Genomic DNA, 12666 nt, shown 5'->3' with positions numbered 1-12666 from the left:
GTATAAACACCATGGGACCACTCAGCTGTCATACCGCTCAGGAAGGAGATGCGTTCTGTCTCCTAGAGATGAACATAATTTGGTGCGAAAGATGAAAATCAATCCCAGAACAACAGCAAAGGACCTTGTGAAGATGCTGGAGGAAACGGGCACAAAAAAATCTATATCCACAGCAAAACAAGGCTTATATCGCCATAACCTTAAAGGCCGCTCAGCAAGGAAGAAGCCACTGCTCCTAAACCGCCATAAAAAAAGCCACACTACGGTTTGCAACTGTACATGGGGACAAAGATGGTACTTTTTGGAGAAATGTCCTCTGGTCTGATGGAACAAAAATAGAACTGTTTGGCCAAAATAACCATTGTAATGTTTGGAGGAAAAAGGTGGAGGCTTGCAAGCCGAATACCACAATCCCAAGCACGAGGGTCGCAGCATCATGTTGTGGGGTTGCTTTGCTGCAGGAGGGACTGGTGCACTTCACAAAATAGATGGCTTCATGAGGAAGGAAAATTTGGTGGACATATTGAAGCAACATCTTAAGACATCAGTCAGGAAGTTGAAACTTGGCCGCAAATGGGTCTTCCAAATGGACAATGACACCAAGCATACTTCCAAAGCTGTGGCAAAATGGCTTAAGGACAACAAAGTCAAGGTATTGGAGTGGCCATCACGAAGCCCTGACCTCAATCCTATAGAAAAGTTGTGGGCAGAACTGAAAAAGCGTGTGCGAGCAAGGAAGACCATAAACCTGATTCAGTTACACCTGCTCTGTCAGGAGGAATGGGCCAAAATTCACCTTATTAACTTTTTTTTTGGAAGCTTGTGGAAGGCTACCCAAAACGTTTGACCCACGTTAAACAGTTTAAAGGCAATGCTACCACATACTGAGTGAATGTTAACTTTTGACCCACTGGGAATGTGATGAAAGAAATAAAAGCTGAAATAAATCATTCTCTCTACTATTATTCTGACATTTCACATTCTTAAATTAAAGTGGTGATCCTAACTGACCCAAGACAGGGAATCTTTACTAGGATTAAATGTCAGGAATTGTGAAAAACTGAGTTTAAATGTATTTGGCTATGGCAAGAACAGCTCAAATAAGCAAAGAGAAACTACAGTCCATCATTACTTTAAGACTTAAAGGACAGTTAATACGGAAAACTTCAAGAACATTCAACGTTTCTTCAAGTGCAGTCGCAATTGGACCACCACAGGAATGGGAGACCCAGAGTTACCTCTGCTGCAGAGGATACGTTCATTAGAGTTACCAGCCTCGGAAATGGCAGCCCAAATAAATGCTTCACAGAGTTCAAGTAACAGACACATCTCAACATCAACTGTTCAGAGGAGACTGTGTGAATCTGGCCTTCATGGTCGAATTGCTGCAAAGAAACCACTACTAAAAGACACCAATAAGAAGAAGAGACTTGCTTGGGCCAAGAAACACAAGCAATGGACATTAAACCAGTGGAAATTTGTCCTTTGGTCTGGAATCCAAATTGGAGATGTTTGGTTCCAGCCGCCATGTCTTTGTGAGACGTGGTGTGGGTGAATGGATGATCTCCGCATGTGTTTTTCCCACCGTAAAGCATGGAGGAGGAGGTGTAATGGTGTGGGGGTGCTTTGCTGGGACACGGTCAGTGATTTATTTAGAATTCAAGGCACACATAACCAGCATGGCTACAACAGCATTCTGCAACGATACACCATCCCATCTGTTTTGCGCTGAGTGGGACTATCATTTGTTTTTCAACAGGACAATGACTCAACACACCTCCTGGCTGTGTAAGGCCTATTTGACCTAGCCTCCACAATCGCCCGACCTCAACCAAATTGAGCCAACAAGTGATCAGCATATGTGGGAACTGCAAGACAGTTGGAAAAGCATTCCAGGTGAAGCTGGTTGAGAGAATTCCAAGAATCTGCAAAGCTGTCATCAAGGCAAAGGGTGGCTATTTTAAGTATCGAAAAACCCTTTGACCTGTTGTGTGTGTTATATATATATATATATATAATAATAATACAGTGCCTTGCGAAAGTATTCGGCCCCCTTGAACTTTGCGACCTTTTGCCACATTTCAGGCTTCAAACATAAATATATAAAACTGTATTTTTTTATGAAGAATCAACAACAAGTGGGACACAATCATGAAGTGGAACGACATTTATTGGATATTTCAAACTTTTTTAACAAATCAAAAACTGAAAAATTGGGCGTGCAAAATTATTCAGCCCCTTTACTTTCAGTGCAGCAAACTCTCTCCAGAAGTTCAGTGAGGATCTCTGAATGATCCAATGTTGACCTAAATGACTAATGATGATAAATACAACCCACCTGTGTGTAATCAAGTCTCCGTATAAATGCACCTGCACTGTGATAGTCTCAGAGGTCCGTTAAAAGCGCAGAGAGCATCATGAAGAACAAGGAACACACCAGGCAGGTCCGAGATACTGTTGTGAAGAAGTTTAAAGCCGGATTTGGATACAAAAAGATTTCCCAAGCTTTAAACATCCCAAGGAGCACTGTGCAAGCGATAATATTGAAATGGAAGGAGTATCAGACCACTGCAAATCTACCAAGACCTGGCCGTCCCTCTAAAGAAGGCTGATCAGAGATGCAGCCAAGAGGCCCATGATCACTCTGGATGAACTGCAGAGATCTACAGCTGAGGTGGGAGACTCTGTCCATAGGACAACAATCAGTCGTATATTGCACATATCTGGCCTTTATGGAAGAGTGGCAAGAAGAAAGCCATTTCTTAAAGATATCCATAAAAAGTGTCGTTTAAAGTTTGCCACAAGCCACCTGGGAGACACACCAAACATGTGGAAGAAGGTGCTCTGGTCAGATGAAACCAAAATTGAACTTTTTGGCATCAATGCAAAACGTTATGTTTGGCGTAAAAGCAACACAGCTGAACACACCATCCCCACTGTCAAAGATGGTGGTGGCAGCATCATGGTTTGTGCCTGCTTTTCTTCAGCAGGGACAGGGAAGATGGTTAAAATTGATGGGAAGATGGATGGAGCCAAATACAGGACCATTCTGGAAGAAAACCTGATGGAGTCTGCAAAAGACCTGAGACTGGGACGGAGATTTGTCTTCCAACAAGACAATGATCCAAAACATAAAGCAAAATCTACAATGGAATGGTTAAAAAATAAACATATCCAGGTGTTAGAATGGCCAAGTCAAAGTCCAGACCTGAATCCAATCGAGAATCTGTGGAAAGAACTGAAAACTGCTGTTCACAAATGCTCTCCATCCAACCTCACTGAGCTCGAGCTGTTTTGCAAGGAGGAATGGGAAAAAATTTCAGTCTCTCGATGTGCAAAACTGATAGAGACATACCCCAAGCGACTTACAGCTGTAATCGCAGCAAAAGGTGGCACTACAAAGTATTAACTTAAGGGGGCTGAATAATTTTGCACGCCCAATTTTTCAGTTTTTGATTTGTTAAAAAAGTTTGAAATATCCAATAAATGTCGTTCCACTTCATGATTGTTTTATATCTTTATGTTTGAAGCCTGAAATGTGGCAAAAGGTCGCAAAGTTCAAGGGGGCCGAATACTTTCGCAAGGCACTGTATATATATAAACACTACCGTTTGAGGTCGCTTTAAAGTGTCCTTGTTTTCCATGAAAATATACATGAAATGAGTTGCAAAATTAATAGGAAATATAGTCAAGATGTTGAAAAGGTTATAAATAATGATTTTTAATTGATATAATAATTGTGTCCTTCAAACTTTGCTTTCGTCAAATAATCCTCCATTTGCAGCAATTACAGCCTTGCAAACCTTTGGCATTCTTCTTGTCAATTTGTTGAGGTCATCTGAAGAGATTTCACCCCATGCTTCCTGAAGCACCTCCCACAAGTTGGACTGGCTTGATGGGCATTTCTTATGTACCATGCGGTCAAGCTGCTCCCACAACAGCTCAATTGGGTTGATATCCCGTGACTGTGCTGCTTACTCCGTTATAGATAGAATACCAGCTGACTGCTTCTTCCCTAAATAGTTATTGCATAGTTTGGAGCTGTGCTTTGGGTCATTGTCCTGTTGTAGGAGTAAATTGGCTCCAATTAAGCTCCTTCCTCATGGTATGGCATGGCGTTGCAAAATGGAGTGATAGCATTCCTTCTTCAAGGTCCCGTTTACCACAACCAAAGTACCCCGAGACAATCACATTGCCTCCACCATGCTTGACAGATGACGTCAAGCACTCCTCCAGCATCTTTTGCATTTTTTCTGCGTCTCACGAATGTTCTTTGTGATCGTCTTTTTTGATTCGTCTGTCCGTAAACACTTTTTTCCAATCTTCCTCTGTCCAGTGTCTGTGTTCTTTTGCCCATCTTTTATTTTTATTGCCCAGTCTGAGATATGGGTTTTTCTTTGCAACTTTGCCTAGAAGGCCAGCATCCCGGAGTCGCCTCTTCACTGTTGACGTCGAGACTGGTGTTTTGCGGGTACTATTTAATGAGCTGCCAGTTGAGGACTTAGGACTCTGTTTCTCAAACTAGACTTACTACTTGTCCTCTTGCTCAGTTGTGCACCGGGGCCTCCCACTCCTCTTTCTATTCGGGTAAAAAAAAGAAATCAGAAATATCACATTTCAAATCCAATTGTATTAGTCTGGAGTATTTACATAAGTATTCAGACCCTTTACTCAGTACTTTGTTAAAGCACCGTTGGCAACGATTACAGCCTCGAGTCTTCTTGTGTATGACGCTACAAGCTTGGCACTGCTTTATTTTGGGAGTTTCTCCCATTCTTCTCTGCAGATCCTCTCAAGCTTTGTCAGACTGGATGGGGTCACTGCACAGCTATTATCATCTCTCCAGAGATGTTAGATCAGGTTCAAGTCCAGGCTCTGGCTGGGCCACTCAAGGACATTCATAGACTTGTCCCGAAACCACTTCTCTTTATCTTGGCTGTGTGCTTAGGGCCGTATATATACATATAGAACCAGAGTGTGTACAGCACATCCGTTGTGTTTATACTGTATGTACACCTTACAAGTCACTAAATCATCTATGTTGCTTGACTCCACCCTTTTTCTTCTCTCCAGGGAGCGTGATTATGACGATATAGACGAAGGTGACCCATTTAACCCTCAGGCCAGACGCATGACGACCCACGACTCCAACCATGCCACCAACATGCACCGCTTCTGCAGCTACAGCAGCAGTGTGGGCAGCCAGAGCAGCCTTCACACGCCTGCCGCCCAGGCTGCCCAGACTGTGTCCAACGCACCCGTCTCAGAGTACATGTGAGTCCAGCCCTGGCCTGGTTTTGACTGTATGGTAATGCACAGTCTAGTATGCTATACGTATGAACATACTGAAGCTAAAGTAAAGCTAACTGTAAACTGAAAGGATCATGCTCGCCAAGAAGGCATACTGGCCCAGATTGATATGTTACTGGCTAGATTTTTCGTGATTGGGAATGTTTGTTTAGCAGACGCTTTATCTCTCTCTCCCTCTCTTTCTCCCTCCTCAGGAACCAGTCAGCGTTGTTCGGGGGAAACCCGCGGTACGAGAACGTTCCTCTGATCGGGAGAGGCTCTCCGCCCCCCTCGGTGCGTTGGGTCCCAGAGGCCAAGTCCTTTTTATGATGTCATTCATGGTTGGGGTCAATTCAAATGAGGAGAATTGAAATGTACATTTCAGAATGCTTCCTGAATTGACTAAATTGAAATTGAATTGACCCCAACCTGGATGCCACTCTCCCACATACTATCAAGTCAATCAGCATTGTAATACTGATCTTTCTCCCACCACCATTTCTGTTATGTTATTTAATTCTGATTCAGTGACCCGCTAGGACTTTTTTCTGCATATATTTTCTGTTTGTAGTGTCAACTCAGTTCCCCCATATGATGCTCTACATGATGCCTTCCTTAACTTGCTCAAGTCAGTGTTACTTTTAAGTTGTTTAAATGGTTGTTGTAGTTGGTTTCTCACGAGTTATGACGTGACAGTCTTTCACAAGATATGACATCCACATGATAACATATTTCCAGTTAGGATTTTGATCATGATCATCAGTTTGATCACATATCAAATCAAAGTTTGATTAGGGACGTATCAGTATCAGAGAGAACTCTGCTAACGTTGTGCCTTTACCTGTCTGTCTAACATAGGTGTAGATTGTGACTCTTTACAGAGGGAATAGGACAGTGAGAGAGAAGTTTAACATAGATATACTGTAGTGTACATGTTCATGCATTTAAGATGAGATGGAAGCGTGTTATTTAGACCAATGCCCAGGGGAAGATCTCACAGGTGTCAGTCCATAGTTGGTAACTTTACTTCTCTCTAAAGGTCAGTCTCTTTCTCTCTCTCGCTCTCTCTCTCTGGTCCTCATGATAAATGCACCTTGTAATGGCAGCTATTTAGATCAATTATCCTCTCCTGTCTCCTGTCAAAGGCCTGCTGTGCCTAATGGAATTTCATGAAGAGACATATCTTATGCATCGCATATATTATGGGTTTCTGAGCCTGTTTACATCTACTGTAGCTGCCTGCCATCCTTCCCATGGGAAGATGTATTTGTAGTTGACTGAATGTAAGGTTTATTACCTTAGACTAATGCTGAGTCCCAAATGGCACCCATATGGCTCCTGTCAAAAGCAGTGGACTATATAGGGAATAGGGTTCCATTTGGGATGCATCATTGAGTTTTATACCGTATTTACCTTGGTGTTTTCCCCCGCCCTATCTCTCTACTACCAGTCTCTAGCCAAGAAGCTGTGATGATCTCACTGGTAATGTCATGTGGTGTCCTCTGGACATACCTACCTTCTACGGGGCGTGGCACTCTACTTTTTCAGCTAACAGCTTCTTTTATATTGTTTATTTGTTTGTTCGTTGTTTATATGTTTGTTTGTATTTGATTTCTTTCTTCTTTTTTTAATCAACTTTTGGAGATATACACTCAGCAATTTAGAAACGGAGTAAGTTGTTTTCTGCTCCTCTTTGGACCTCTCTGTTGTCTGAAGGATAAGATAGACTCCCAGTTGCTTTTCCCCCTGCCTTCGTTTCAAATCATAAAATGTTAATTCATCTCCATTTTCATTTTGGTACTGCATTTTCTATTTCACATCTGGCATGGCTTTGAACTACCAACCTTACTGTTCAGGACATCATCATCATCATGACATCATTATCATCACCGTCATCATTCCAGTTGTATGTTTGACCCAGTCAGGTCTGTCTCCCCCCACTGTTGGGATTGTGGTGGTGTCACCTATCCTCACATCTCCCTGGGTTGGGACATTCAGAGACAGATCGGCAGTCCTATGTGTGCATGGCGTAAACCTTCCCTTCCCAGTATTCCCCCTGTTTAACCTACTGTCTGAGAAGGCTTGGTCCATAAGGAGGGGCCTACTGTGTTGTCTGACTCCCAGTCCACTCAACTGTTTTGTTAGAATGCTTGCATTAGGCACCCTATTGTCTTCCCTACCTCCCCTTTCTTCCTGTCTAGCTGGCTAAATACTGTTCTGAAAGAGTCCTGTGTTCTTCTATACTGTTGTCATTCTCCAAACTTTACCTGGTGTTGTCTCTAATTGTGTGTCCTGTGACATTCTGTTTCCCACAGTACTCCCCCAGCATGAGGGCTACATACCTGTCCATGACTGAGGACCAGATCAGACACTTTGGGAATGATTTCCAGGCATAGAGCTGCTCCTCCCTCCCTCCTCCTCTTTAATCTCTGCCATCTCCAAGAGGGTTCTCAAACTGGCAAACACACATACACACACAACTACTCCAGCAGTGTGTGACTTTGTGGCTGCTACACGGACCCACTTCTCGTCCAACTCACTGGACTGGACCAAGGCCTGATATGAGGAAAGGTGTCACACACAGTTGTCCCATCCCAAACCCCAGAGCCCAGTGTCTATGTCTTAGTCACCTTGACTCTAGCCCATAGAATTAGAATGATTCTATTATGTGATTCTATTCAATCTATTTCAGTTCTCCCTTGCTGTCTCCAGAGAATGCAGCAATGTAAAGCCCTACTATTCCACTTCCACATTGCATGTTGTGTCCACTGTCTGAAGGTGTAGTCAAAATAAATTCTGCCGAAGTTCTCTTGGAAATAACACTGAACTTTTCTAATAGCTTTAGATTTAAATATTTTGGTTTGTCTGCAGCATTTGTTTTAGGCAAAACCTTTGAAAATGTAAGATAGAGAAATTATATATATTTTTTATTTTCATTTCATTTGACCTATAACATCATACTTACAACATGTCCTTAGGCCACCAATTCAGTATGTGAGTCCTCATATGTCCCATCTCTTTGTGTAGTAGTAGTGTTGAGAAAAAAAAATGTTAAAATGGAAATTGTCATAATAATGATTTCTTTTAAAAACGCTAGCTTGATTCATTCACTCTGACGAGACAATAGCAACTTCTACAGGAAATTGCTTTTATAATGATCTATTGTTCAGATACTAATGATATGATTAGTCTATTTTGAAATTAAACTTATTCTAAAACATATGTTAAGAATGGAAGCATGTTTTTGTGCCTATAACCACTCCCTATTCACCTAAACAGATGTTCTACAATAGCTACTGTAGGTCTATGACTGTTAACTCAAAAGGAGGGACCATACTATGACTGTTGATACCTGATACCTCCAACCCATTTGTATTTGATGAAATTGGCCAAGAACAAGTACATCAGAAATGACATTCACACTCTGGAAAGTGGAACTGGAAAGTGTCTACTGTCAAAGGGTCCTTCCTCCCTTTTCCTCCACGGCTACAAACGACACATACTGTATATGCCATAATAGTAGTTATATGTTTCCACATACACCTCAGACCTAAACCTTGTGAAGCACAAACCTACTGTATGTTAGGGCCTGGGATAGTGGCCCTACACTATGCCCTCCCTACACTATGCCCTCTCTACACTATGCCCTCCCTACACTATGCCCTCCCTACACTATGCCCTTCCTACACTATCCCCTCCCTACACTATGCCCTCCCTAAACTATGCCCTCCCAAAACTATTCCATCCCAAAACTATCCCCTCCCTACACTATGCCCTTCCTACACTATCCCCTCCCTACACTATGCCCTCCCTACACTATCCCCTCCCTACACTATGCCCTCCCTACACCATGCCCTCTCTACACTATGCCCTCCCTACACTATGCCCTCCCAACATTATGCCCTCCAAACACTTTGCCCTCCCAACACTATGCCCTCTCTACACTATCCCCTCCCAACACTATGCCCTCCCTACACTATGCCCTCCCTACACTATGCCCTCCCAAAACTTTGCCCTCCCAAAACTATCCCCTCCCTACACTATGCCCTCCCTACACTATGCCCTCCCTAAACTATGCCATCCCAAAACTATCCCCTACCTACACTATGCCCTTCCTACACTATCCCCTCCCTACACTATGCCCTCCCTACACTATCCCCTCCCAACACTATGCCCTCCCTACACTATCCCCTCCCAACACTATGCCCTCCCTACCCTATGCCCTCCCTAAACTATGCCCTCCCAAAACTATCCCCTCCCTACACTATGCCCTCCCAAAACTATCCCCTCCCAACACTATTCCCTCCCTACACTATCCCCTTCCAACACTATCCCCTCCCTACACTATGCCCTCCCAACACTATTCCCTCCCTACACTATCCCCTCCCAACACTATCCCCTCCCAACACTATCCCCTCCTTACACTATGCCCTCCCAACACTATGCCCTACCTACACTATGCCCTCCCAACACTATACCCTCCCCACGCTATGCCCTCCCTACACTATCCCCTCCCAACACTATGCCCTCCCAAAACTATCCCATCCCAACACTATGCCCTCCAAACACTATGCTCTCCCTACACTATGCCCTCCAAAAACTATGCCCTCCCAGCACTATACCCTCCCAACACTATGCCCTCCCAACACTATGCCCTCCCAACACTATACCCTCCCTACACTATGCCCTCCCAACACTGTACCCTCCCAACACTATAACCTCCCTACACTATGCCCTCCCAACACTATCCCCTCCCTACACTATGCCCTCCCAACACTATGCCCTCCCAACACTATGCCCTCCCAACACTATACCATCCCAACACTATGCCCTCCCAACACTATGCCTTCCCTACACTATGCCTTCCCTACACTATGCCCTCCCAACACTATGCCCTCCCGAAACTATGCCCTCCCAACACTATGCCCTCCCAACACTATACCATCCCAACACTATACAGATACCCCTCTGTGTTGCATGCTCTTCTCCATTCAGAAAGTCCTGCACAGTGTCTGACACAGGATTTTATGTTTTGAGACATCATTTGAACAGACATGTTACAAATATTGTTTGTTCACATGCAGCAACTGAAGCGCATATATACTGTAGTGTCTGTTTCAGAACAACTTGACTTCTGTATATAAATTATACGATAGCAGATTGTCTTATTTTGGACTACCGTAATTTCCGGAATATAAACCGCTACTTTATTCCCACGCTTTTAACCTCGCGGTTTATACAATGACGCCGCTAATTTATGAATTTTTCCCGCTTTTACAAGATTCATGCCGCCAAAAAACTGAGCACCGTCACATAATGTGACGTAAATCGAGCGCGCTCAAACTTCCCATCATTCTGATTACGGTAGTCATTTTGTCACCCTCATCATGGCAAAGACACTGAGAAATGCATATGATGCAGCTTTCAAGTTGAAGGCGAGCGATCTGGCTGTTGGAAAAGGAAATAGAGCTGCTGCACGGGAGCTTGGCCTTAATCAGTCGATGATAAGACGTTGGAAACAACAGCATGAGGAACTGACTCAGTGCAAAAAGACAACAAAAGCTTTCAGAGGGAAGAAAAGCAGATGGCCCAAAGTATTTGCAGCCACTCGACATCAGTGTAAATCGTGCATTTAAGGTGGCGCTCCGTGTTCAGTGGGAGGCTTGGATGACAAGTGGGGAGAAATCCTTCACTAAAACGGGCCGCATGCGAAGAGCAACTTATGGTCAAGTCTGTCAGTGGGTCCAGACAGCGTGGAGCATTTTCAAAAAATCCACTATCATCAATGGGTTTCGAAAGGTTGGACTGCTGCGTGTTGAAGAGGACAGCATGAGCTCAGCGGGGAATTTGCCTCCGGATGAAAATGACGAGAGCGACAATGAAAACGATCCAACATCAGATGAAGCAATTCTGAGGCTATTCAACTCCGACACCGAAGGAGATGACTTCAGTGGTTTCAGTGCACAGGAGGAGAAAGATAGTGACCAATGACTTTCTTGGTAGGCTACTGTTTACTGCTATTTTTTTTAAAATTTTGTTACAAGCCGTGTTTCGTTTAAAAGCCTATTTATTTTTGTTACAAGCCGTGTTTCGTTTAAAAGCCTATTTATTTTTGTTACAAGCCGTGTTTCGTTTAAAAGCCTATTTATTTTTGTTACAAGCCATGTTTCGTTTAAAGGCTGTGTAAAGTTAATTTGTTTCAATGTACCGGTAGGCACCTGCGACTTATAGACACGTGAGGCTTATTTATGTACAAAATACATCTTTTTTAATAATTCAGTGGGTGCGGTTTATATTCAGGTGCGCTTAATAGTCCAGAAATGACGGTATTCATATTTTATTTGATGGTTGTCCCAATGTGCCACGGGTTGTGTTTTAAACCAATAAAGCCCTTGGGAGCGAGTTGCTCTGCCACAATATCAGATATTTTTTCAGAGGCCGTTGTTATATGATGGCATTCAGTTGTATGTATGTATGTATATTGTAATAATAACATATAAACTTGAGTTTTGGTCATGACTTGGAAATTGCTGGAAACTATCATGGCGGGAGAAATTGTGTTCAGATATCAGTTTTAACCTGATCAATGATAATTGTCTTCCATTTTGAGAAACATAGTCATACTCTTAATGAACATTCTGTTTTCATCTATTGTCAGTTCATGTTTAATTCTGTAGGGTTTTGTTATGTTATTTTATGTTGGTTTATTTTTCAGTTTGAGTCCATGTGAAGTAGCACTGTCTTCAACCATTGACAGTGGTGATTGATTTGTATGTATCCTCAGAGATGGGGTGTAATTGTAAGTTAATAAAATACTTTTGTGTAGCTAGTATTCTCATGTGTTTGGTGTATCTTCATTATGTTTGCTTTGTGCACCTTTTTTTTAAGTCCGGTGACAACGCCTCCAACCACTGGGCCAACCCTAAGTTTGCATTATTAAGTGGATGTGAAAGACCACAAGCCTTGGGTAAATGTTATGACGACTTGGTTAGCCACACAGGGGCCTGTTGCACAAAAGTAGAATTAAGACATCCGGGATAAATGACTCAGCTGAGCTCAATGAAGCCAAAACATGTGCGTCCAGGCTTAATTGGTTGCACAAAGACCAAGCCAGGATGAGCAGACACGGATTCATTAAGCCAGGTGAAACCAATCCTGGATAGGTGCGCGCTCACGGCTCACTCAAATAGACCCCGCCACAGATCACAGATTAACTGATTTACCATGGCAACTAGAGCCGCGTACTTTTCCCCGTCGGAAGCACAAATCCTCATGGAGGCATACGAGGAGGTAAAAGATATAATTAAGAAGAAAGGCAACACCGCCAATGTGATAAAGCAAAGAGAAAAAGCGTGGCAAAGTATTGCAGACCGCCTG

General features: G+C 43.2%; 1 protein-coding gene across 2 annotated transcripts in view; it reads left to right on the top strand.

Annotated features, from left to right (window-relative positions):
- LOC110502951 (protein tweety homolog 2-like) overlaps positions 1 to 8517 on the top strand; it is a 121615-nt gene extending 113098 nt beyond the window's left edge. Inside the window, exons 12-15 of one of the 2 annotated variants that reach the window (XM_036960750.2) lie at positions 5074 to 5274; positions 5505 to 5583; positions 6934 to 6960; positions 7605 to 8517. In XM_036960750.2, coding sequence (XP_036816645.2) covers positions 5074 to 5274; positions 5505 to 5583; positions 6934 to 6960; positions 7605 to 7685 — 388 coding nt within the window. In that variant the 3' untranslated portion in view covers positions 7686 to 8517. The remainder of the gene's footprint in view (positions 1 to 5073; positions 5275 to 5504; positions 5584 to 6933; positions 6961 to 7604) is intronic. The other variant, XM_036960751.2, reaches the window with a different exon arrangement.
- Positions 8518 to 12666: the final 4149 nt, after the last annotated feature.

This window comes from Oncorhynchus mykiss, chromosome 23 (assembly GCF_057628025.1).
Source record: "Oncorhynchus mykiss isolate SJ-2025 chromosome 23, ASM5762802v1, whole genome shotgun sequence".
In the NCBI taxonomy this organism is placed as follows: domain Eukaryota; kingdom Metazoa; phylum Chordata; class Actinopteri; order Salmoniformes; family Salmonidae; genus Oncorhynchus; species Oncorhynchus mykiss.
Note: the sequence above shows the minus strand (reverse complement) of the source record. Positions and strands in the feature narration are given on the sequence as shown.